This window comes from Brienomyrus brachyistius, chromosome 11, assembly GCF_023856365.1.
Source record: "Brienomyrus brachyistius isolate T26 chromosome 11, BBRACH_0.4, whole genome shotgun sequence".
NCBI classification, from domain to species: domain Eukaryota; kingdom Metazoa; phylum Chordata; class Actinopteri; order Osteoglossiformes; family Mormyridae; genus Brienomyrus; species Brienomyrus brachyistius.
In genome coordinates, this window is record NC_064543.1 from 20,200,033 (window position 1) to 20,225,859 (window position 25,827).

Here is a 25,827-nt window from a genome sequence, read left to right on the forward strand (position 1 = left end):
GTGTTTGCTCTAATATTAAAAAAGGTACATTTATAACATTACGCTTGATTTGAAAAGTAATGAAACAAGAATGCAAAAACAACATAGCATGTGCAAGAGTAAAATGCAGGCAAAGATTTTTAATGCATTAACTGTAATATGCATACATACAGGAATCCAGTGAAAAGAACTACAGGCAAAACTATGAAATACTGCAAAATAACACATGGACCAAATGATTTTACAAAACATTCAAAATCATTACAAAAAGGCTATCGGTCCATCATACTTTTAATGGTCTTTATACAATCTCAAATATTCTTATGTCACAATTTACAGGCATCCGGGGAACCCATAAACACAGAGTATAATACCCTTTAACATCCTTAATGTATCACTGACCCCTCCCACACAGATAATTTCCCAGGACATATAACCCAGCAGACTGCTTGTGCTCTGCATCCTCCCCGGCCCGCTGACAAGGTCATAAACAGCTGCTTCTCCTGAATGCTTTTTAACAAAACTAAAATTTTGGAAAGAAAGGGAGAAGAGGCAAAAAGATTTTCAAGGTGAGCGGGTCTGTCTGTCGTTGGGAGCACAGCAAACGTTCACAGCACTTGCTTGTTCTACAAATGCTGCCCCAACCCCCATCACAGTTATGGAAGTCTCTAATAGGCAGTGGTGTGACTTGCGGCCACCACATCAGTTCATCTTGGTGCTGTTGGCGTGACGGAGGGAGACAGACCCAGGTCAGGACTCCAACAATGCAGCCCCACTAACCGGCACCAGTGCCCTCAATCACCTGCTGCGCCTGCTTCTGGCCCATGCAGCACTGAGCCACAGACTGGAACAACCTGTTTGTGACAGTGGTAACAAATGGGTATATTAATGATATTGACATTTCTAAACATTTCTAACATGCATCACCTGGGACATGAAATTTCAAATTAAAAGGTTTTCTGTTGCTACTACATTCAAGCAAAGAAAAAAAATCTTTGCATGAAGAATCTGTAACTAGGTGCTGTCAGCAGAAGGCACAATGATGCATGATCCTATGAGGATGTAAACCATAATAGTACTGAGACACTCAGTATAGCACACTGCAGAGTCTTAATGAAGCTTAACAATTGTGTCTTGCTGAAAGCAGAGCATCATTCAGTGCACAAGCAGTACCACCCATCCTTTAGGGTTTTATTCAGCTATATCCAGTGAAAGTTATGCAAACCCCAATCTCTACTAGGAAACGTGCAAGTAAACTTCCAAGAAAAGGTTATGGGTGCCAAAATAAGATTTCTGGGGGAATAGTAATGGCCTAATTAAGACAAATTTGTAGTATTTCTATCAATGCCTTATCAAATATGAGAAAACCTCAAAGCCCACCCTCTCCCCCACCCCAATGATGAATTACTTCTCTATCTCTGGTGCACAGTGCACAAAGTTATGGCTCCAGAATTTGAAGGCAGGATTCTTGATGAGCTCGATGAAGGTGATGAGCAGACCCCAGGGGTGTGGCCGGTTCACGATCAGCCTCTCCAGCAGGACCCTGGAGCAGAGGGCAAATTATACTGATCCATCCAAAACATCCATCATTCGATGTATGTAAATCACACCAAACACTGAATTGAGCATTACACACTCAGGCAGATCTATCACCCTTGAAAAGTCATTTTAAAGGACAGGCAAAGCCCAAACCTTGTTATCTGCTCCTGGATGGCCTCAGTGTTGGCTTCAGCAAAGAGGTACAGCATGGTACAGCTGAAGTAGTGCGTGTGGCTGTTAGGGTAGCGCAGCTGATTGGCAATGGCATTGAGGAACAGGTACCGTCCTGGTGATTGGGGGGAAATTAAAAGGGGGTGAACTACCTGACAGGCACAGAATCAAAAAGCAGAGCAGTGTCACCCAGCAGCTCACCCTCGGTGTCCAAATCCACGGCCAGATTCTGGTAGATGTCCATGTGGGCTGAGTGGGTGATTGTGCTCATGGAAGGGCTGCTGCCCTTGCTGTGGATGTGGCCAATGGCCTGAGTCCCCACATACAGTACTAGGGCATTAATCAGCTGGAAATTGTACCGATTCCCTGGCTCATTTGACACCTAAAACCAGAACACAACTCTTGGTAATGTCTCCTTGAAAAAAAAGTTAATCCAAAACGCAGCCAAGCTTGTAAAATCTTATTCCACTATACAGTCAGCCCGCATCTTACATGGTTTTTGATAGTGTGGTTTTACAAGATTGTGGTCAAAAATATTTTTAAAAGAAATGCTTTAATGCTAACCGAAATGCACAATTTCAATGTGGCATGCAAGTTGCGTAAGCATGGGTTGAGCAAAGTGTGTGTTAGCAGGCTGTCTGTTCAAAGTTTAACGTATATGACAGGTTGAGAATAGGTATGTATGCAAAGTAAATAGGCACTTTTTAAATAAGGGTCTTGTAGAAACGAGATTTTGGAGTATCGTGGTGGGTTGTGGAACCAATTGACCTTGTAAGATACAGGAGCACTGTAACAAATACACTCGAATACCATCTTTGTACAAGGGCTTAGCATTACAGGTCAAAGTTAGGGACACCAAGCACATGCAGGCGCACACATGCACACACCAGGGACAGGTGAACACAGCAAGAGTCGACAAAGATTCATTAAGAATAATATCAGGAATTTTTACATTCTACTAACTACAATTGGACACAAAACTGTTCAAAGACATAAAATTGTTAACCTGGTCTAAGGATGTGTCGCCGAGCTGCAAATGTTTCCAGGGACCCAGGCTGGTGCCCCCTACCTGCAGATTGCTGCGTAGCTCGGACAGAAATGTGACAGGGGAGCGAGTTTTCAGGTAGGAGTCCAGGTCTTTTTTAAACTGAGTAGGCATCACTCCAGTAAAGTTAGTGAGGATACGAGGAGCTACATTGATTTCACTGAGCATGTCCACCTAGTCAGTAAAAGGAAAACAATGACATGTACTTATTAGTTTGAATACTGACCTAAATGCAAATCTTAGCCAACATACTAACAACGTGTATTGGGGGGGAGGTAACTAAATATTGAGGGTTCTACAGACTGGTAGCTAAGGGAGAGCTTTTACCTTCAAGTTGGGGGTGAAGGGGTCAGGGAGCCTCATATTCCGGGGGAAGGCACTGAGGATCAGGTTACGCAGCTGGATGCAGTTCGGAGGAATGACATCACAGAAGCCGTAGTGGTAGTCACACAGGAATTCTGGGAAGTCATGAAGCAGGACCAGGAGGACCCGCAGAGTACCCTGGAGCAATCGAACAGGATATCAAACATCGGCGCTGCATTGCATTAGTCTGCCAATTCGCACAGCACTGACGCATGTGGGTGGGTGGCAGGCTGTTCAGAATGTTATGCTTTAGAAAGCACTGTATTCTCATACAAATGAAGGACAATGACAGCTGCAGGCACAATACCAGAACAAAACAATACTGTGAGCCTACAATAGCCAGAAGACTAAATGCAGATGCTATACCTTGTAGAGAATTTGCATAGGTTTGCTGAGTTCCACATTCCTCAGGAAGGGGGCGATGTACTTGAACAGGTCAATCAGAAGCTGGGCATACATTGGCCAACCCTGATGAGAGTGAATAGAATTGGTTAAATCAAATGGGGGGGGGGGGGGGGGGGGTAAAGTGAAACACTGCATAAAACATTTCCTGCCAATGAGCATCATTAGAAATGGGGGAGGTCACCCAGTCATCTTACCTTCTGCTGTGGCGTGTGCGCCAGCATCCGGGCAATGAAGATGCGATGGGAGATGAGCTCCAGCCAAGCATAGACAAAGCCTGGGGCCTTGGCGGGCCGCAGGATGTGAAATGTGTTGCTATGGACAAGGAGAAAAGAGACCTTTCACAGAAGGCTACAAGCTTGCGTCTTACAGCTGGGTTCCATGTGATTTTGCCAGCATTATGAATATTCATTTTTCACATCATACAATGTATTTGTATGTATTAGTCATAAGTATTATGAGCATGAACAAACAGGAAGGAGCCGCAAACCGTGACCAGTATCCACTGTAAGCCGCTTGTTTAAACAAGAACCTAAAACTACAAGAAGCGCTGATAACACCATGGGTAATGCAGTGTGCTTTAGGGCATTGTTTCCCAACCCAGTCCTTGGCGACCCCCAGGCTGTCCATGTTAATCAGGAGCTGGGAGGGAGCAAAAATGTGGACTGTCTGGCAGGGAGCAAAAATGTGGGTTAACTGGGACTGTCTGGGGGTCCCTCCAGACTGGGTTGGGAAACACTACTTTAGGGGAAGGATGGGTTTGCCTAAACCAAAAGTCCCAGAGGGCCTTTTACCAGAAGGCAGTGAGCGTCTGGAAGTTGATCGTTTCCAACACATGCTCAGGGGCATTGAGCTCCAAAAGCAGCATGATGAAGATACGGTGGTAGGGCAACTGCTGGAACTCAGTGTGGCGAACGTCATGATCCTGGATGAGGACGCCGACCACAATGCCCAGGACCTATGTGTACATGAGAGCACAGACTGAAGGTACAATGCTGACACAGACACTTGGGTGTTATCTAGCCACAAATTACTTAGTCCCCACACAGTTCCTTAAAGACTATTCTCCTATTGGTTTCTAAATGATATTCCAGAGCCACTCAATACAATATTCAGTTGCTTTGCATTTTAGAATTATACCTTTTAAACAAACATTTTCTCATGAATGCAGACAATTCTAATATATACTTGCATGCAATGACATACTAGCCACAAGAGAGCAACAATTTTCAAAAACAAGGGGGGGGGGGCACAAATGCATATGATTCAGATGGGCACCCTCCACTTCCCCTGGCCTACTTTGTTGAGCAGATTGATCTTCGTGACTGTGTTGGCTGCCTCCCCAGAGTGCTTCACCAGCAGGGCGATGAGCCGTACAAAGGCATCCAAGTTGTGGTAGCACTTGGCACGGATGATGGTGGCGCCAGCGGCCGGTGTGTGCTGCTGCTCCGTGTGGGTGCGGTAGCTGATCTCCACGCACATCTCCGTGCAGAGCCGGAAGAAACGTGTGATCAGGTCATCGGTCTTCAAGATCCCCTGCTGGTGCATCTGGACCAAGTGAACATGGGTGACATTTTGAGAACACTGGTAGGTCATGTGACTGCCTGAACCAGACCAGGAGTGTAGCAAGACTTGGGGCACAAGGGTACCTGTCCGACGAAGGCAGAGAATGCCTTGGTGCTGTCGCGTCCTGCAGCGGAGGAGTGGTACAGGCTGACCCACTCCCTCAGAAGGTACTCTGCCTTCTCCCTGAGGCCAGGGGGATCGTCATACTTTGAGGCCTGGGAAATCCCAGAGTGCATCATGAAGTTGGGCCCGCCATGGGAGCGGTCCATCATGGCTTCGTAGTTGGAGCGGACCACATCCATCAGCTGGGGGAGCCTGTGAGAACATCAAGGCATGACATTCAGCGTGGATATTTTAACACTGTATAATTAGATCCGTCAACTTTCAGAGTTTTAACTTCATGGAAACAATTTCTAGTTTACTGCGAGACCCCTGAATAATGCATCAACTGACACCTACACCAGGACAGCATTCAGTCATTACAGTGGGAGTTCATGGATTAACAATGACAGCCACTGAGGCGGAGAGATGCAGCCTTTAGATTTGGTGACAACCCACCCCTCAGGTGCATTGGCTCTGGAGTGGGCGCTGGTGCGCATAAGCGCCTCGATGGTGTGGAAGAGGTCTGCCTCGGTGACCTGGCTCACACTGCACTCATCCACCAGCAGCAGCTTCACCAGTTGCATGGCAAAGGCCACGGCCATGTAGTGCAGACCATTCTCCATTGACTGGGGGTTGGTGGGGCAGAGAAAAACCAGCAGTTACAATCAACAATGATAATTCAATGAATTAAGTTTTTTTTTTTTTTTAGCAAAAATTAGAATTCCATATTAGAATTAGAAGTCCATATCTTCAAAGCAGCCATTAAGAAATCCTGAACTCCTATTTAGCCCCTCAACATACTGCATCAAACCAGATAAGAGCCAAGCTAAGAGGGTGTGGTCAATACCTGGGCAAGGTGCAGGTCATACTGCTGCATGTTGACCAGGTTGTTTCTGATCAGGAGCTCCACCGCCTCCACATTATACTTGTACTCATCTCTGCACTCCATGAGGTACCTGAAGAGGTGACACACACACACACAGCTATTTCCAGGCAGTTTACTCTCCCAGGATCCCAATCTGCCACATTAGCATCTCTGCAGCCAAAGTTGCCCGTGGCTCCAAGCCAACACGACGGACTTATATGTACTGACCTGGTGACCTGCTTGTTGCACCACTGTGAGCCGTAGGCACGCCCATCCTGCAGGGCCTTCAGCACCAGCAGGTGGCACTCTTTGTAGCGAAGCAGGAGGTCTGGGTCCGCACTGCTGGTGGCATCCAACAACCCCTCCACTGCCTGAGAGGGTGAAGATGGAGGTGCGAGAAGCAGGAGGAGGGAGAACCAAATTAGGGGAGAGGAGAAAAGGCGACGGACATCTCTGCCATGAACAGCTCATTCATCTCTGAGCCGCTGTTAAAACTCCATCGCAGTGCTTTTTCTGACCTTCTGCAGCAGGGCCAGTGCCGCCACGTTGTCGCGAGAACTGCGGGTGAGAGCCACGGACTCCGTGAGACTCCGCATGGCCTGCGTCAACGGGTTCACGGCCAGCGCAGGGGATATGGCGTGCAGGTGCTGCTCTAGATCAGCCAGGCACTTGTCGTAGATCTGAGCCATGTCGTCTGTTGGCCAGACCTGCTGCTACAGGTGAGAAAAGGAGGGAGGGAGGGAGTGAGTGAGCGAGTGAGAGCTCAAAAGCAATGGTAGGATGATGACACGGCTGCAAGACCCCATGCACACATACAGTCTCAAACACGTTTGTAGTCACATCTTTGTGGGGACTCTCCATTTCTATTATAGAAAACCCTAATCCTACCAATGACAACCATAACCCCTACCCAACCTTAACCACAAGTCACCAAAAAAATAAGACTTTTAGCACTTAGTTTTTTGATTGCAATCACAGATTTTTATAAAATTCAGAATCCCTTTGTGGTCCCCACAACGTATCACGTTGTGGGAATATAAACCACACACACACCCTTAACAACCTTCTATGTGAAGAAGTGGCTCTATACCTTCATGGGCTGAGCAAGGAAGCCAGTGGGCTGGGAAAGGTCATTGCTTGGCAGGAATCCTGGGACATTGCGTGCAAACTCCTCGTAGACGGCGAGCTGTTTGGGGTCCACTCCTCCGACCTAAGAGGCAAAAGCAGAACGACACGTGAAACGTGACCATAGCTGAATCTGCCAGTGCTGGGGCTGCCACTGAATCTGCCAGTGCTGGGGCTGCCACTGAATCTGCCAGTGCTGGGGCTGCCACTGAATCTGCCAGTGCTGGGGCTGCCACTGAATCTGCCAGTGCTGGGGCTGCCACTGAATCTGCCAGTGCTGGGGCTGCCACTGAATCTGCCAGTGCTGGGGCTGCCACTGAATCTGCCAGTGCTGGGGCTGCCACCATGCGATGACTCACCTTCAGCCGAATCTGCTCTGGCATGCGCTCCGCCTGGTAAGTCAGGACGCCCGGGTCACAGTACCGGCGGCCCTCCTGCCGGGCGTGCTTCCTCAGCTCGAACTCCTATGGGGGAGTAGAGAGTGAGGCGAGATCGGGATTGGGCCGGCAGGCTGGGGCATTGCTGCTGACACTCACAGTAGCTAGCCTCTTGTCCATCTCCGGGCCGGCCTTCTCCACGGCCGTCTTCTGGATGAAACAACATGCCAGCTCGCAGTTATCCTGCGCGATCTTGGTCACGGCCTCCTCCATCATCTCTCTCTGCTGGGGAGTGGGGGCCTGATGGAGAACTTGAATCAGGACGGGCGCAAATCAAACGTCGAAACTTCACACACACAAATAACTGACGGAGACGTACCCTGAGCGCCGCGGTGAAGCCGCTCTTCAGGTTTGCGGCAATGCTGACGAGCAGCGGCTCCCTGCACGTGATCATGGCCATGCCTGCCGTCAGGTTGCGCATCATGTGATGTGCCGCCATCCGCATGCGTGACTCCTCTGGGTCCAGGGCGAAGTCTTTCCTGACGATCTGCTCGCAGGTAGTCATGGCAATCTTGATGGAGCGGTCCACTACAGCATGCACGAGCTCCTGAACGGCACGTTCGATGGCCTGCCGCACGCACTGCTTCAGCTGGGGGTGGGCCTGCAGAAGGGGAATCTGCGGGCGGGGGGGATTGTTAAGTGGCCAATCAGACTATAGGGTCTGCGGGGTATCCCCGTTAGGGCTTTGACGGAGGAAAACAGTAAAGCAAAGCTAAACCGTTTAAATCAGACTGCATATCAATTTCCCTAGAGATAAAGTATTTTGTTCATCATAACATCATTATGTATTATTATTTTAAACACTGTTTTAGCTGTGAACAATATGGGGAAGGTTTATTGCGATATTTTAAATCATGATATTTTGGAATTGAAAACTGACAAATCACTTTATTTTGTTCAATGTCATCTCTATGGAATACGAAATATTTGCATACAGTTCCATGTCTTTTCGTGACCAGTATTTGTTCACTTTTTTTAGCTTCACTCATTTTTGTTTCACTTCTCATATATGTGGCACATGACCTGTTTCCATTGGTGTGCATGAGTGCAACAGCCAGGACTATAATGATTAGGATTCTCAGAGACCACATGCCAGACCGCAAACAAAAGCAGTGGCAGTAAACCATCACTAAAACTACATAGCTTATGTTTTCAGTGACTGAGTAAAAATGTCTTAGCTCAACGTCGATGGTTTGAAACCAGCAGACTATCGCGGTCCTGGCAATGAAATGCTGTGCTGATAACATCGCACATCTTGCAGGCCTGCCGCAGTGAGTAGTGTTGTCACCACACGCCATCTCATTGCCTCTGGAGTCTGCATATTCAGCCTGTGTGTGTATGTGGCTTTTCAGTGGATACTCTGGTTTCCTTCCACTGGACAAAAACATGAAGCTTAAGTGAACTGGAGTGCCTAAACTGATGGTGTGTGTGACTGTGTGAGCATCCTGTAATGATTGGTTGCGTCCTGCCTCATGATAGCCTAATTATATTACACTACATTACGTGTAGATGATTACTCAATAAATCAGATTAAATCTGGAACTTCTGGAAGACGCAGAAAACGACGCCATCGAAGTCCGGGCAGGCAGCACTCACCGTGTGGCTGACAGTGACGTGGGGGGCCAGTCCTGCCAAGGAGTACACGTTAATGTCATGGTAACTGAAGAGGGCGGTCGGGGGGCCCGTGGCTGTGCTGGGTGTCCCGCTGCCTGGCAGCGCCGGGGGAGCTGTAACTGTAAAAGGAATGGCACTTAAGCCTGTGGTCGGCTACAAATCAGCAGACGATACTCAGCAAAGAACATCGAACGTACAGGACTGATCTAAAGTCAAGGCAATGATCAGGACTGCTTATACAACACAGAGGTATCATGGATAGAGGCTGCTATGAGACAAATATACATGTTTAAACTGCATAGAGTGAAAGTCCTGTTGAAGTTTATCAGGAAGGAGGCGAACCGACCTATACAAAGTAACACACGATACAAGCAAATGGTAGGAACAGGATAAAACCTAAGCTTCAAGGAGCTTGTAAGAGCGAGATTCCAGACGGTGAAAAGTGGGACAAACCGAAATCGCTGAGCTGACCTTTGGTGCTGACTGGCTGCACTTCCTCTGCTGGCCTGGATTCCTTCTTTGGTGCAGACAGCTGCACCTCAAGGGTGCTCAGCTTGTGCTGGTCCTTGAGCAGAGTGCCAGGCTTCAAGTCGTTAATGTCCAGGGAAAGGTTCTTGCATAGCACTTCGATTTCAAACTTCAAGTTCAACTAAAACGGAGAGAAGGGAGGGAAATCATGCAAATTCAATGGGGAACAGCAGTAGCAAGCAGAAAGGAGAGCCACCACCCAAGAAAAAGTGCATCGTCTCCGAATAAGCGTAATGACAGGGAATCACCTTCAGGTCATGTTCCTGGTGCAGTTCTGCCAATACATTCATGATGGCCATGGTCCAAGGATTCTGGGGTCTGAAGATCTGCAACAGACACACAAACTTGAATTTACTGTTCATATATAATAAAAGACCATGTTGATCACTATGCTTAACATTCATAACAATCACATTAATGAACCCAGTAGGCACCGAGTAATAAAACAAACATTTCTCCTGCACAGTTCCAGCACAGGAACCGAACACAGCAGTAGATAAATCCACAGAAAAGACAAAGAACTCTGACTTTCACTCCAAGAGCTAAGGTCACCAGCGTAGCAGACTGGCAGGTCTCCAGTATGCATGAAGCATTTACAACAGACCAAAAACCCCAGACTTACGAGGCTCCTGAGGCTGGATTCCAAGACTTTGGCAACAAAGGGGACGACATACAGGAGCTCCTGCTGCCCCTTCACATAGGCTTCCAGCAAAAGGGATTTCACATCCAGGTCCTTAAAGAGCCAGAGAAAAACTTGACCAAATGCTCTAGGCTGCCTTAAAGTATAAATACAGTTGCCCAGGAATGATCACATTGCATATCTGTTAGACCTCCTGTTCTCATTGACCAATGCATAAGGGACACGACAGGACTACTTACGGTATAGAGAATGGGCTTGTTTTTAGCTAGAGTAATCATCCCAAGCCAATGGCCCAAATTCTTCAACAGGGATCGGTCAGAGAAGTTGGCTGCTGCCTTGTCAGCGGTGAGAAGAACCTGCCATAAAGAAATCAATGTGCACTTCACGACTGGAAGACATTTGGCTTCTGGCTGGTGTCCAACTGTAATGGTGATTGTTACTATAAAATTACTTCAGCTTTTCCATGTGGTGTTCTCATTATTTTGTCCAACTCTTATAATTCACCTAGTAAAAACTGACCCTACTACTAAACATTCAAGCTGTCAAACATGCATATCATTTATTCACAGAAGTAAATCATAAATCACCTAAAACCCTCAGAGTTACAACCATTTTCAGCTACAGCTTCAGCTAGACTTCTGGTATAAATCTGCTTCATATAGTAAATGTTGGGAATGTTGAGTGGATGTTGGGAAGAGATTCCTCTAATCCCACCTTGATGTTTCTGTAAGTTTCATTCAGGACCATTTTGAAAAATTCAGAGTTTTTCAGCGTGTCCAAAAAGTTCGAGTAGAGGCTGTGGAAGTTGGGCTCAATGCTGACTCGCTTCATGACCAGGTACTGGGACACCCAAGGCATGAACTCCTCCTTCACAGTTTCCTTAAGCTCCTCAACCTTAAAATGAAGGAAGAGCTTTAAAACATCTGATGGATCACAGCATCTCATACTGCGCTTGTGGTCAGCGCAGTCATAACAAAAGTAAATCATTTCACATTATACTACATGCATATGTATACCGTAAGTGGGTTTTAGAAGCATGTATTTAAACTCGGCACTAAATGTCTGTTCTGAACATTGATACAGCTATGATGTAATAACTAACCAATACTCCACACTGCAACACAAATCAAAAGTAGACTGCAGAAATCATTGTCTTTGAACATTCACCTTCTGAATCATGTTGGACTGAGACAAATTATTGAAGATGAATGCGATTTTCTCCTGGATATTTTCTGGAGGTTCCACTGTCCTCTCAATCTGATCAGTGGCCACAAGCAGGGTGTCAATATTGGTAGTGTTTATGGAAGGCTGAAAATGAAATTTAAAAGCATTAGTCAAAAGGACAGTTATGGAAAGGTTACATGTTGGCACAAACGTTCTTTAAAGCAATGGCTTTAAAGACCCATGTAAATTTCAACAATGAGACTTTACAGTAGACTGTACACTCCCTTCTACAATTTAGAAACTTCAGTCATGTACAGATTCAACATAATGATGAAATGACACAATAATAGGACAATACTGCAGTGCGTTTACAGAGTGTGCAGACACAATCAGCTGGAGGCACAGAACGCGCTCTCCCCTCTGCCATACTCACAGGTACATCCTTCTTGAAGCTCACTGAAGTCGGACGGGCAATGGTGGTGGTTTTGGTGGCAGAGGCAGTAGTGGGGATGGCAGAGGTGCTCGGTACCATGGAGCTGGATTGGCTAGGCAGTATGGATGCTTTCTGGGGAGGCTGGACCAGAGCCAAGCTAGTGGGAGCGGTAATGGAGCTCTGCATCTTCACAGGAGGGTCTCGCGTCTGCTGGCCGTACTCGATGTACTGCACACACAGCATATAAAAAGTGCAGATTTATCCATCGCGCAGCGGGATCTGCACCCGCCCTACTATTAGGCAACAGAGGCTTTTGAAAAAGGCAGGCGACTCCTTCCATTCAGAACAAAATTTAAATATCACCAACCAACGACAACACATTGTACTGCAAAAGTAAGACATTTAAGAGAATTGGGAAAAATTTGCTAAACTATGTTTAAAGAAAAAGGGCCTTAAACTTGTTTTGATTTAAAACAGAAAAGGATGTGACATCAGGCTGACAAACCCAGTGTAACAACCAGTCGTCAGTGTTGTTTCAGAAGCTAAATTAACTGCTATGCATGGTGGCACATTGTGGGAGGGTTACTACATAAAACCAGGCCACTCCATTTGCTTTCTCAGGTTTTCACAATTACAAAATCAGTAACGAACATTCAACCAGAAAATTCATGCCCTTTAACAATCATGATTCTCAAAAATATAATGATCTTAAACAGAAAGGGCAGAGATCAGGACAAACACACATGCATGAGAAACATTTACCTCCTGAAGATGATGAGGGAACTGCATAAAGTGACCAATGGAGGCTAAATGCTGGCAATACTGAGGATAGTCCTTTAGCCTAAAAACGAAGGGAGAGAAGAGACAAGCACTGTTACTACATGGCTATTATTGGCAAGCAGCCGAAACGCGAGGAAGTGACGAGCCTAAGTGTACCTGTTCTTAAAGCGATCCAGTGCAGCGATACCAAAATAGTACATTTTGGAGCTAAAAGGCTTCCTCAAGGCCTCGAGGACGTAGCGCAGAGCTAGCCCCAAGGCCATGTAGGTCACAAGGCCCTTCTCGATAATGCCGCCAAAGAGACAGGCAGTGATGTGCAGCTCCTTATCGGGGTACTGTGGGAAGAAGCGGTACTCCTCAAACAGGTTCCGGAGCATGCAGTTGAACACCTCACGCTCCCGCTTGATGCTTGAGTCCTTGAACCGCTGGAGCATCTCAAGAACCTACAGGCATCAGAGTCAAAATCGACAGAATGGTCAAAGACTATATTTAATTTCAGTGAAAGCATTGAGAATTGGAGTAAACACCTAAGCGACAAAATCACATATGATGGTGCTTAAACATATATCACATTAAAATCAGCCATAAGACTAAGCATTTAGAGGGATAGTGGGTTTTTGAACATACTTCATCTACGGACATGGTGGGATGCGGCGGGTGGTTGTAGATGCGCTGGAAGTAGCTGTTTGCCTCATCATCGATCTCTTTGCTAAAGTGCTGATTGGCCTCAGGCCACACCTGAGAAAGGTCAGCTAGGAAGGAGAGGAGAAGGTGAGAGACCAGAGCACATGTAAACCTCATGGGTCACAAGGGGGAGCCAACAGCGCCACACAGGCAATCTAAGCAAACTGTACTGGGAGAAATGGAGCGGGGACTGGAGGGCAGTGAATTTTCAAATGAGGCAAATACAAATATTTGAAACATTACCTGAACAGGATTGTTAATTAGCAATAATTAGCTAACTTAAATACATTATTGTATTCCCCTAGACAACTACATTTTCGCAACTCATACACCAGGGCTTGAAAATACTAAAAAAGTAAACAAAATAGTAGTACTGAAAACCCGCCGACAACATCCTGAAATGCCCCTTTAGAGCAAACAATAAAGAATAATCAACAGTGCACAAAGCAGTGCAGAGTTTGCCAACCAGAACACCGCTGACAGTGCACGCTCTCTTACTCTGCTGGAAGGCCGCTGGGTTCAGTCCAGATGTGCTCATCTTCCTCATGCCAAAGGGCTCGCTGCTCACTGTCGGCAGTGCCAGCCCTGTGCCAATGCCAGTCAAGCTAACTGTGCCCAGCGAACCTGGACAGAGAGAATTATAATATAACATTTATATACAATGCAGCAATATCTATGGAATGAAATGCAAGAGTATAAAGTGACATCTGCAGTAAAAACAAACACTGCACAACCACCGTATGTCACGACAAGTGGCACTGTCATGAGGTGCCGTGAACTGTGCTCCAGACGGCGCGGCGGGCCGCAACAGCGATTCGATGCGAACTTACTTGGGAGCTGAGAGGTGAGGTTTGCGATGCCCCCGAATGGAGTGGCGGGGCTGGGGCTGGACAGCGGGGGATAGGCCTTGACTGGGGACTGCGGAGTGCTGAAGGCAGGGACCAGGGGTGTGGGAAAAGCCTGCATGCTCTGGGTGTGCGAGGCAGATGAGGTTCCAAGGCTTAAGGTGCTCATGCTGCTAAGGGCATCCATCTAAAAGGCAAGGGGTACAGAAGACTGATGAGTCTGGAGAGAGTCTGGAAGTGTAGCACCGTGTTACCATGACTGCAGCTGGCCCTTCAATACTGCTACCCGAAAGCACTGGTGAGCTGAGAACACAGTTACACTACAGGGCACACAATCTGATTCGGCAGCGTGTCAACGGCAACCTGCACCCAACAATACCTGCACGGGGGATACAGCGTCTAGGCTGCTGGTGCTGGGAGCGCGACCCTTGGGCACGACCCCCGGAGGGGGCTGGCGAGCTTTGTTCATCACATTGCTGCAGTTTGCCACCATGGTGAGGATGGTCTCGGACAGCTCCTGAGATACGCTCCTGCAGGAGTGCAGGGGGCCGGGGGGGGGGGGGTGGGAAGGTGCTTAAGCAAAAAACTAACAGCCATTCAAGCATTTCACAAGTGGAGCAGCCATCTAAGACTCACCCCGCACAGGACTGCAGGCACGCCAGCATGGTAGCCATTGTCTCCGGCGGCAGCTGGGCACTCTTGGGCTGGTCCTTCTCAAGCACCAAGCCACCCATGATGGAGGGACAGCGCCGTTTCAGAAACGTCACGCAGGCCTGGATAAAGGGTTCCTAAGACAGACAGCGGTAGCCCTCATTAACACCGACCATTTTAAAAGCATACCACCTTCCTCAGACATATCAGGTACCATTTTCATTATGTTGTGGGTTAAAGAACCTTATTTTTTAAAAAAGGAACATTCTTTTCAGGCAGATATTGTTGCCAAATGCACATCCTAAGACACCTTATTTTCTACAAGCACAAACCTATACATCACAATAAAATAAAGATGAGAGCACCTTTCAACTGGGTCTTTAGAAAGCTAGATACATGCCTTAGTTCATAAACCCCAAAAAATGAAAAATTTCCGCTTTGCCAGGTGAATTCATGAGAGTTATTGGAGGACTTACCCCATGCTCTCTGATTTTGTCGGTCAGCCATTTGTCGAGTTTGAGGTATTCGCGGCGAGACGCTAGTGCAGCGAGATCAATGACGAAGGCAAACGGAGTGCCATTCAGCAGCATGGAGAGAGACTGCGACGGGAGCAAAGATCAGACCGGCACTGTTACCAGGAGTGCTAAGCAATATGCATTTTAAGCATTCTTGGGAAAGTGTTTCCTAACCCCTAACCTCCAAATGCAGAGGTAGAAAAGGCATACTGATACCCTACCTTCAGGTCCTGAGCTACGTCTAAGATGCGGGAGAGCTTGGCCTGGTCATACTGCTCTCCCCTCATGTACCACTCAGCCATTGAATGCATTATCAGCTGACGGATGGAGAGGGACTGGCCCTGAAAGCCCGAAAGAGGAATTACAGCCAGGCAAGACTCGTGGGAAGCACTGACTGTGGCTGCAGGTGCTCCTCACACCAATGAAAATGCAGAATGAATATTTTACCACATCACTTCCTCTGATAAAGTGGAATTATGGGAAGGGGTGGGTTCAAAACACCATAACAAATACTGCTTCTACAGCTACTTCTTTAAAATGTACAGTTTCTCTCCCACCTCCTCCCCCCCCACCAACTACCGTGACAGAAGATTCACAAGCCAGGACTGACCTGTCCGTGCCACGCGTAATGCAAGACGATGGCCGAGTTGGGATGGTTGCCCAGGAAGATGGGCATGAGAGCAGAGATGAGCTCGTGTCGCAGGGCGTGCCAAGATGTGGTGATCTGCAGCAGCGCCAGCACCAGCACGTCAGGGCAGTGCTTGATGGGGAAGCTGAAGAGCTGCTTCACTGGCTCGTACTGACCCAGCTCCGACAGCCGCAGCAGGCTCTCCACCAAGTCTAGGCTCTTCCTGAAGGGGAAGGGGAGTCAGGGTTTCTAGAAAGGCTATAAGATGGGGAGGACCTGCTAAACAATATCCAGGCAACTAATTTAGGATGAAGCATTTATTTACAAAGTGGAAGGGGGTAATCTTACAAAAGAAAAGGTTACTGAGCACCATACCAGGTAGCTATGTCCCGGTTGTCATCCTCTGGGGGGGCCTTCAAGATGTCAATAGCCACAGTGTGGCAAGGGTAATCGGCAAAACAGAAAACCTCTGGGCTCATCAGAGATTGCTGGATAAAGGATAACTAGAAAGAAAGAGAAGGATAACGTTAAGTGATGAAGTAAACTAAGTGCTGTGTATAAATCATAAACAATCAGAGGAGCAGCTAGGTAGCATCTGGTAGGTGCTGAAATGCAAAAACCATGTTTTTAAAAGGGCAGGCAGAGACATGATTTGATGCCTTAATGGAGAACTTCAGAATATGAAGATGGGTGACAAAAGCCTGCCACGCTTCATACCTGGCCTTCAGTGTGCTTCCATGGCCTGTAGATGAGATCCACAGGAAAGACTTCCATACCGAGGCCCCTCTGTATGGCATACACCACCACCTGCAGCCCCTTGCTGTCACGGATGACGAACCCTGGGTGGTCTAGCTCATAGGTGACCTCTTTGAAGTTAAGACTGGGGTTCTGTGAAGACACAGGGGCATCAGCCATGCTTCATGCATGTGTACAGAGTCAACCTCCACACAGTCATCTGGCCGGATTGTGCAGGAGTTACGGCACTCACGATTTCTTTGACGACGTCAATGAAAACTTCAAAGTTCCATGTGTGGGCCTGGGAGGTATCGTTCTTGTCCTTCCCCTCACTCCAGATCCCACTGGTTGGTGCAGAGATTGACTGAGTGGGAGAAGAAAACATTAATACCCCAATAACCACACCAGCCTCAAGGGAATCAGAATCAATCAGAATCTAAAGTATAACTTGCATGGCAATAATTCTAGAAGTTTGAGCACAGGATTTATTTGTTCCCGCAGTATTACAGTCTACTCAATTAAATGTGACCGTCTGATTCTACGCTACAAACATTTCAAGCATCAATCTCCACATGACCTCCCAGCATAAGCAGTCATGTTCTTTCTTAGCACTCACCTGTAGGGCAATACCATCGGAAAGGCCAGAGTGAGTTCGGGCCATCATTCCCAACACTCGTGCCACCTGGCTGGCCGTGACCTCCCGCACCCCAAACTGCATGATTATGTTGCGACATTCATCCACACTAAGGAATTAAAGTTTAAATACAATTAATGTACAAAACCAAAGAGGTACACAAGCAAAGCATCAAAATAATTCACTAATGATAATCTTGAAAAGGCAAGAAATTATCCCATTCCAGCTAAAAAAAAAAATAAAAAAATTTTAATAATCCATTCATAAAATTATCTTGGAAAAAAAAAGTTCTCACCTGGCGCAGAATCCATAGCCAAGTTCTAGCATGAACTCGGCAAGCGAGCTCTCCATCGTCATCTTTGCGATCCCCCCAGAATCCGGTAAGATCCTGTCGATCAGAATGTCCCGTTTTTCTGGGTACAGCAGTGGTGCCAGCACCACAGGGCACCGCTCCTGGGGGAAATCTGAAAGACATGCGGCTCAGACATCAGCACTCCTGATCAGACATGTGGCTTTGACACAGGAAGGTACACAATTTGAGCCAGGTCTTAGATGTAGGGAAAGTCTGGCTTGGTCATGCTGTTCTCCCTTTATGTCAGCTAAGGTGCTTGGTTTCTGGGAAAAGTTAAAGGCCCTTTTCAATTATCCCTGAAAAACAGTGGCAACTCAACTCAGCAATGTTTGCAATGATGTCCTTGTACTCCCATGTAGTTGTAAACAGAACCTTATATCCACAAGGGCAAACATTTAAAAAAAAAAAAAAAAAACTATTAGCTTTACATAACCGAAAATGGGACTTCTGGGTGAAGTGTTCCAGAAGACCTCAAAGCACCCACCTCTGCGCAACGTCCTGAGAAACGCGTCAATCTGTTCCTGTCCTACCCCACAAGCTCCCTTCTGTCCAAAGAGGAGATGGGAGAGGAGCAGGTGAAGAACCTCTACAGCAATATCCTGGAAGCCACCTTCCTGGTTCCCAGGGAGGTCTGTGTCAACGTAGGAGCGCAGAAGGTCCGGTAGCTTCTGCTTCACGAACTGGGCAGCTGGGGGGTTGAGGAGGGGTGAAGACAGACAGTAGAGCAACTTAACATTGAAACCATGTAGTTTTCTCTTTTAATTTGGGAAATGAAATTCTGATTTGAATAATAAAACCCACAGATGTTTCACACTAAACCAATGTGTCATTCATTTCCCATTCACAATACCTTGCTTCAAGTGTAAACTCTATGGAAAGTATTTGAGGTAACAGCCATGGACACACCTTAAGGACATCATAAAGTAACACACACACTCTGGGGGAGCACATACATATATAAAAACAACAAAAACTCTTACCAAATCCCCTAAGCTCTGAATTGGAAGAGTTCAGCAAAGCAAGACCAAAAATCACCTGCAGTCAAAGATGCAAATTTAGCATATTCAGAATAAGAGTTAAGGATATCCATTTAGGCAAACTAAAAATTAAAACAACCTAATCCGCTTACCTCCTGAACCCGACTTAGTTTCAGAACTTTACTTAGCTGCGAAAACAAATGCGATGTTGGCTTCAGACTCTACAGAGGGGAAATAAGTGTTAGTATCCGTCTGTGTTAGTGTACAAACCACTCATTAATAAGAGAGTACAATGTACACAATGCAGCAAACCTAATGCAGATACTGAATTTTAAAACTAGAGCTGGCTGATACATTGATATTATATTGCGCATGCGCAAAAATCACCAGGGCTTCAGATGACAGGCAAAACATTTGGCTGGACGCCATATTTTCAGCACTATAGATGTTTATTTACACCCACAATTTGGTAAGCAGATTAGTAGTACGGCTAAAATATTAAGGCATTTTATGAAGCTGAAAGTTAGTAATCAGTATAAATTCAGCATATCTGTTTAATAAACAAGTTGGGCTGCCACACCACTGATCTCCTTTTACCTCGTTTATCCAAAAGATCTCCTCTTTTAAAAGACGTTGTGGCTGCTGAGCTGTTCCTTTCTACACTGCCACTTCAGTGCATATCACACTGAAGTATACCAAACCATAGTATACCAGAACAGTATTATGTAGAGAAGGGGTGTTACGAGATCTCGCGATATTACAATATGACGAGATTTCTCGTCGGAGTGAAAAGCGGACTCACGAAGGTGCTGCAAATCAGCTGATGTAAGCATGTCGGCGTCTGGCGAAATTACCATAGCAGATGCCCCAGACACTTAAATCTTTTGTGTGGCAGCATATTGGGTACCCGGCGGAAAATATAAACAGCGAAAGGGTGACAGACAAAACACGAACCATCTGTAAGCTTGGAAGGAAAATAATGCCGTGCACAGCGGCTAACGCTACTATGCAAAGCCATTTCCAGCACCATCATAGCTCCGTACTTAAATCCACTGCATTGGTGAAGAAAACATTAAAAAATGTTTTATGCTTGTTATTTATATTGTTTTATTTATATTCTATTTTATGTTTAATTGAGCAGTCACATACAAGAGAAGCCTGTCATTTGAGTTTGTGGTGAAATATTTTATGGTGCTAGACATTTGTTCTGTTCTTTACTGCATATGATGATGGTGATTATTTAAAACATTTCACAATACATCTGCATTATTTACCATTTTTTCGTCTTTCAAATTAATCAAATAAAAGGCTGCTTTCCAGTAATGTATTTCCTCTTTGAAGTTTTCCTTAAAATAGTTCAAATATTGTCTCATGAACCCAATATCTTGTCTCGTCTCATGGGTTGAGTATATCGAAGTAGAGTGCTCCGCTAACTTAATTTAATAAAGATAAGCCAAGTATATACAGATTTCTAACTTCAGGTGTTACAAAACACATCTCATTAGTATTTTAGCAGTACTACTAATCTGCTTAAATTTTGGGTGAAAAGCTGGCGTGTGGCAAAATGTTGCACCTGTCACCTGCAGCCCTGGTGATTAATGCGCATGCACAGTATAATATGCATGCGATATCGCCCAGCCCTATTTAACACTACAAAATCCACAGAGGAGCAGTTGGAGATTGCTTTGAAATGAACTATAATAAGCAACTTCTGACAATGCCAAAGGCAGTAGGGAAGGTCATCCTACCTTCTGGTAATGCAGTGGATTATCAATGGCGTAGCAAAGGGTGGAGATGAAGTTTGGCTTGGTTACCAGAGATGAACACTCCTGGGCCAGAAACTGTGCCTTGTGCAAGTGGAAAAGGAAAAAAGAAGCTGATCTCTCTAATTACATCAGCTTGAAATTACAGCAGGCAACAGTCATCTTAAAGAGAGGTCTCAAAGCCTGATCCTTGTGGTCAATCCTCCTGTCTAAATATTATGCCCATATCAGGAGGCACTATAAAAATCCACAAACCATCCAGTTTCTTCCCAGCCTTTGCACTAGTGATGCACCAATAAGGGAATTTCTGATTGATACCAAAAGCCAATTCAAACTGACACCAATACCAATTGTTTGTTAGGTTCTGCTTAAATTAGTCTAAAGGTATACTCCACCCAAATTACGAAGTGTTTTTTGATAAGAAAACACCAACTCTAGCATACAACAGTCACAGAGCACTGTATTTTCTGTATGCATCATAAATATTTATAACAGATCATCCAGTGTGATAAATTCTATAATTTTCCAAGTCTTGATGTTACACTGTCTGCAGTAAACTTTCTTTTGCTATCAAATGCTTGTGTTACTAATGGACTAGCTTATTCAACAGCACTGCAGCCTTCTTTGTTGGGACAGATTTGTTTTTCAGAATCTTCATGCTCTTCACGGTCGGCTTAAAGTGAGAAATCAAATTTGCAGTGTTGAAATGTATATTAGCAGAACTGTCTTGTAAAATTTTAGCTGTGCAATGTTTGCAAAATGCTTTTTATAGCGTTGCTTTTGGTAAAACAATTCCACATGGCAGATATTTTTCTAACTGTTTAGTACGCAGGTGTGCAAAGCTAAATTGTTGATCTATATTAAGAGAATTAACGGCGGCAATTATCCACTCATTTTTACCCATCAATCAATGGCTGATTGTTGCCATATCAGCCAATGCTGATAGTTGGCCAATACAACTGGTGCATCTCTACTTCGCACCAAAGTCTCAAATCAAAAATACCTGATGGGAATCTTTACTGCTGTTTTTACTATCGGCAGTAAAATCCACACGGGAGAAGAGACAGCGGAGAAGATGCCTGTCTGCCTCAGGGCCGTGCTGATTCACGATCTGGTAGGGCGAAAAGCACAGTGGTTCACTGAGGGCAGAGCACAGCAGAGCAGTAACTGCCACAGGAAGGACAGGGTCATATATACCATACTCAATTTTATATCACGTAAACGCTGATGCTTCCAGAATCAAATAGAAGAATGAAGAGCTGCCTACCAGAAAGAACCAATTCTACAAAATCAATCTGATTAGTCCACGTGCTATAAGTGTTGTGAATACTCCTTCCATAAGCTGGGTCATTCTATTTCAGATGAAAGGTTTGCACAGTGCAGCGCTAACTGTATCTTTAAATATTTTGACTGGTAGCTGGAAATGTGGTCTTACATTCTTTCCATCCACCTGAAGCAGAAAAATGCAAATGTGCCAGAAAGAACTTCCTGCTACACAGTTGTCAATAACACCACTTTTTCCCCTTAAGAAATATTCCCCAAATGAAGGACCATCACCCCAACACACCATATACGGCATATATTTATGTAGGCATTCCTCTTATTCATCCATCCTTCCACCCTCCATAACCAGTACAAGGTCATGTTGAGATCAGAGGAAGCACAGGACATGTGATGCCAGTCTGGGATAAAAAAAAAATAATAATACTGATAAGGTTAATACTCACGTGCTGTACTTCCTGCTGGCTAGCTCTATAGTTTTTCTTAGTTAAATTGTCCACCAAGTAGCTGATTTGAGACAAAGCCAGCGAAAGAGAGTCAAGATTCATTGCTGGTCAGGGCAGAGGCAGGTGGCCGGGTCCCATACAAAATGACCATTATTCCACTTTAGTCATCTCAGAGATAATGGACTGTCTCTTTATTACCCCCCCTCCCCACAAGGCCTTAATATATGGGTTTTTATCTTTTAATCAGTAATCCAGGGTCAGTGTGGTCCACTTCAGTCCAGCACACTTGGAATCTGTATTTAAAAAAAAAAAAAAAAAAAAAAAAAAAAAAAAAAAAAAAAAAAGCAGCACAATAATTAGTCCAACATTCACAAGGGTACAGATGTCAGTGTAACACAATGCAATAATGGACCAATAAGTATACTGGCAGGCAAATTATAAAGATCTTTTAACATAGTAACCTGACTGAAAAACATCTAATATTTGGTTTTTACTGTTCTAATACTCCCTTAATCGCTTTCCAGATCAATTTCTTATTCTGGGATCCATTACTGATACAGACATTTTCCAGTATATGGGTTGTGTCCTCCAAATCTGGTAGCCAGGGAAGGCATCGAAATTCACCCCTTAAGCAGTTATTAGTTTCCCTTAAATGCATTTTTATGTTGCAGAGCTACAATAAAAAAAAAGAATCTAACTGCATTTTCTGCATAATTTGAAAACCTGCTATTCCAGTTAGCTCTGTGCAAATGTAACATCGTTCCTCGGCCTCGAAGCCCGTCTTATGCTCAAGTGATTCTCAAGCATTTGACGATAGCGGAAATCATACCAACGAACTTTTTAATCAGCAGCAATGTCTCCAAATTGTTAAAAATTGCGATGCGTATCGTCGGTTTCACTCGCCTTTTGTTTGAAAGCACTTAGGCCTTACTTGTTATTGGCTCCTCTATCCACACCATCCATGTTATCATTATTATAATTAGTAAACAAACATGATCTGCTTCAAAGCTCAGGCTGGATATTTAGTACAGCAAACATCCAAAAACTGTGCATGAAAAGACAAGAAACAAACAGATCGTACTAAGCTTGTGTGGTTCAAATGTATGGCTGTTTATGCTCGTCCCTACTTACACCACAGAAAGATTCCCCTACGTGGCTAATTAACAACCTTGTTTTTATGCCGAATTTAACTAAAAGAAACACCAGTAAAAGTACTATACTTTTAAAATAGCAATTGTGGTTATAGGCATGTAAACATTCGCCGGTACGATTACAGATTAACTTTTAATAAAAGTTCCTAGTTACCACGGAGCTTAGATTCTTAAATTTAACTGTTTAAGTCTTATATGGTGGCTGTCGATAAAAGTCACATAGGCACTGATCCGTTTCATTATTTAATCATCACGACACACGTTGTAGTCAAATATTACTAAATCAGGTAGTCCAATTTTACCTGGACAGGAACCAGAGTAGTCTGTTCGAAAGTCGAGCTAACTAGATGGCTACCAAACTTCTAGCATAAACGAGTACGAAAGAGGATAAACTAACCTGACCATAAACGAGCAGAACTAAATATAGTTCGGAGTAAACATCTGGTTGACAAATCCGAAAAATACAAAGCTGAATTTGTGTATCATAAAAGACATTTGTGACTAAAATACTAGGATGACTTAGCTAGGTAAGTTTTCTATTTAACTGCAGTTAAAATAATGAATATACAGTACATCAACTTATCGAACAATAAACGTAGCCTACCGCAGCTTAAACTGACCACTATCTTGAAAGTTTTAGCTACAGAGTATGTACCCAAAAGGCTTAATATACCGAATCTCAAAATAGCATTTAACGAAGACTGAGCCATTCAGATAATACAGCTATCAAACCGGAGTGAGGATACAGAGTCCCGGATTAGTTATTTCGCTGCAGTGTATTTCAAAACTGAATTATATCATTATACCACCCGTGTAGCACCAAGTTGTTTATTCATGGCAGCCTTTCAGAAGTATCTCTCGATACTGAAATAAGCTAATTAGCGCTGATGGACACTGACGTGTATCTATTTAGGGTTTAAATACTAGCGACGTTCGTTAGCTAGCTATAAAAATAAAATAAAGAAAAATCACACCCTTTACAAATCTTAGCTTTTCAAATTGCAATACTATCCCACGTGAAATTTTGTCAGTGTTACCTTTTAGGGTTACATTCGACAGTCATTTCTTAAAATAATACTAAAAATAATAAATAAAACTGCAGAAATATGACGAAAAATCACCCGTATCTCAGTTTCTCCAGTTTTGTCAGATTTACGGAATAAAATGGCGACGGGTGTCGCGAGCCAGCGCGCTAGCTCACAGCGCCCCTGTGGACTGGGGATACTGATACAGGCTGCGCAAAAACTCAATAAAACTGTTCGCTTAGGCAAACAAATACGCGTCACCGTCACATAAATCCAACATACAAACAGCAACTTCAATTAAGAATATTTTGATGAATATATGCATTTCTAAATAGAAATTCTCTTAAATCATCGGATTTGCCTCCTCAAGATTGTCAAGGGCAATTTATAATACCGCATGTTTCATCTACAAGCGTGCATTGTAACTTTTAGGTTAAAAAGGTGCATAAATGTTGGTTGCGCTTGCAGACAGAAATAAGTTTGGTGTATATAATGCAAAAGTACCTTTTCTTACAACCACTTATAATATAACATCATTTCCTTAGGGAAAACGTCCATCCGGGGTCACCATATTCCAGTTCGAAATATGTAAAGATAACACGATTAATAATTTCAGCTAGTCGTTTTCGCCGAATAATCATTGCGGGTTTAAACTGGATATATGTTTTGGTATGAATTATGTACAGTAAATACCGTAAAATGCTTGGATTAAAGGTCCTGATTTTGCATCACTTCTAGTAAGCATGCAGAGTATGTGTAGCGGAGTTGGTTAGTTGATCTGTATACCATGTTTAATAGGGTGTGGGGGTAAATCCTAAGTTGTGTTAATACCCTTAACCCAAACTGTTCCATGGATCCTAGCTCACCCTGTCCTCTGACCCCAATCTTTCCTCACTTGCGTATCATTTAGGCAAAAACTGCTAAATAAATAAACAAACGCAATGCACTGTATCTTACCACAACTCACCTCAGGTCCTTTCACACCGAATGTCTTACGATCTGTCGCCTAACACACTTACTAGCAAGCCAATTCCAAATAAAGACAACTGATAAACCTGCTGTTATTATACAATTCAGTGCACATAATCAAAAACAACTAACAGTGAGGTATATGACAGACATACGTATACAGGTGAGTGTAAGTTTTGGAGTCAAAAAACAGGGTAAGCCCTGAAGAAGTTGAAAGATTAGGTCAAGGACTCACTGTCAGATTATTTATATCACTCTTTGTACTTTGGAGAGCCAGATGAGATACGCAAAAACCATCCTAGTTCCTTAGGAGGATCAAGTACCTGTATTCTACTCTATTTACTGTGTAAGACCTAGCCAGGGTTCACGTAAATCATCCACATAAATACCCACAAATGAACTGCCAAAGTGCAAGAGC

The 25,827-nt window shown here is 44.6% G+C and overlaps 1 protein-coding gene across 5 annotated transcripts; it reads right to left on the minus strand.

Moving 5' to 3' along the window:
* Nucleotides 1–99: 99 nt before the first annotated feature.
* LOC125751385 (CCR4-NOT transcription complex subunit 1-like) lies at nucleotides 100–24,649 on the minus strand. 5 transcript variants are annotated; one of them, XM_049030102.1, is made up of 49 exons: nucleotides 24,537–24,649; nucleotides 22,265–22,557; nucleotides 21,541–21,648; nucleotides 20,523–20,621; nucleotides 18,927–18,995; nucleotides 18,778–18,832; nucleotides 18,282–18,485; nucleotides 17,741–17,909; nucleotides 17,428–17,554; nucleotides 17,065–17,175; nucleotides 16,794–16,964; nucleotides 16,452–16,579; nucleotides 16,059–16,299; nucleotides 15,670–15,789; nucleotides 15,410–15,532; nucleotides 14,919–15,070; nucleotides 14,662–14,812; nucleotides 14,268–14,469; nucleotides 13,936–14,061; nucleotides 13,381–13,505; nucleotides 12,910–13,196; nucleotides 12,736–12,814; nucleotides 11,974–12,201; nucleotides 11,544–11,684; nucleotides 11,091–11,270; nucleotides 10,616–10,732; nucleotides 10,359–10,469; nucleotides 9,985–10,062; nucleotides 9,662–9,857; nucleotides 9,191–9,327; nucleotides 7,914–8,210; nucleotides 7,694–7,834; nucleotides 7,517–7,621; nucleotides 7,123–7,242; nucleotides 6,551–6,745; nucleotides 6,261–6,403; nucleotides 6,015–6,123; nucleotides 5,624–5,793; nucleotides 5,149–5,380; nucleotides 4,799–5,047; nucleotides 4,294–4,457; nucleotides 3,697–3,814; nucleotides 3,464–3,565; nucleotides 3,062–3,235; nucleotides 2,696–2,908; nucleotides 1,891–2,071; nucleotides 1,672–1,804; nucleotides 1,388–1,522; nucleotides 100–833 (listed from the first exon to the last, which is right to left on the minus strand). In XM_049030102.1, exons 2-49 carry the CDS (start codon nucleotides 22,364–22,366, stop codon nucleotides 755–757), a joined length of 7,197 nt encoding a protein of 2,398 aa, XP_048886059.1. In that variant the 5' UTR covers nucleotides 22,367–22,557; nucleotides 24,537–24,649; the 3' UTR covers nucleotides 100–754. The 5 variants fall into 5 exon arrangements, with proteins under 5 accessions (XP_048886059.1, XP_048886056.1, XP_048886060.1 ...); XM_049030099.1 differs by having other exon boundaries at nucleotides 24,453–24,600; XM_049030103.1 differs by having other exon boundaries at nucleotides 9,680–9,857; nucleotides 24,453–24,599.
* Nucleotides 24,650–25,827: the final 1,178 nt, after the last annotated feature.

What these genes read in the sequence shown, in the direction of transcription:
- LOC125751385 (XM_049030102.1), bottom strand. Translation starts at nt 22,366, where the DNA reads ATGAATCTTGACTCTCTTTCGCTGGCTTTGTCTCAAATCAGCTACTTG. An exon ending in ATCCACTGCATTACCAGAAG is followed by an intron (nt 18,996 to 20,522) that starts GTAGGATGACCT and finishes TCCCCTCTGTAG; the next exon opens with AGTCTGAAGCCAACATCGCA. An exon ending in CAGACGCTCACTGCCTTCTG is followed by an intron (nt 3,815 to 4,293) that starts GTAAAAGGCCCT and finishes CCTTGTCCATAG; the next exon opens with CAACACATTTCACATCCTGC.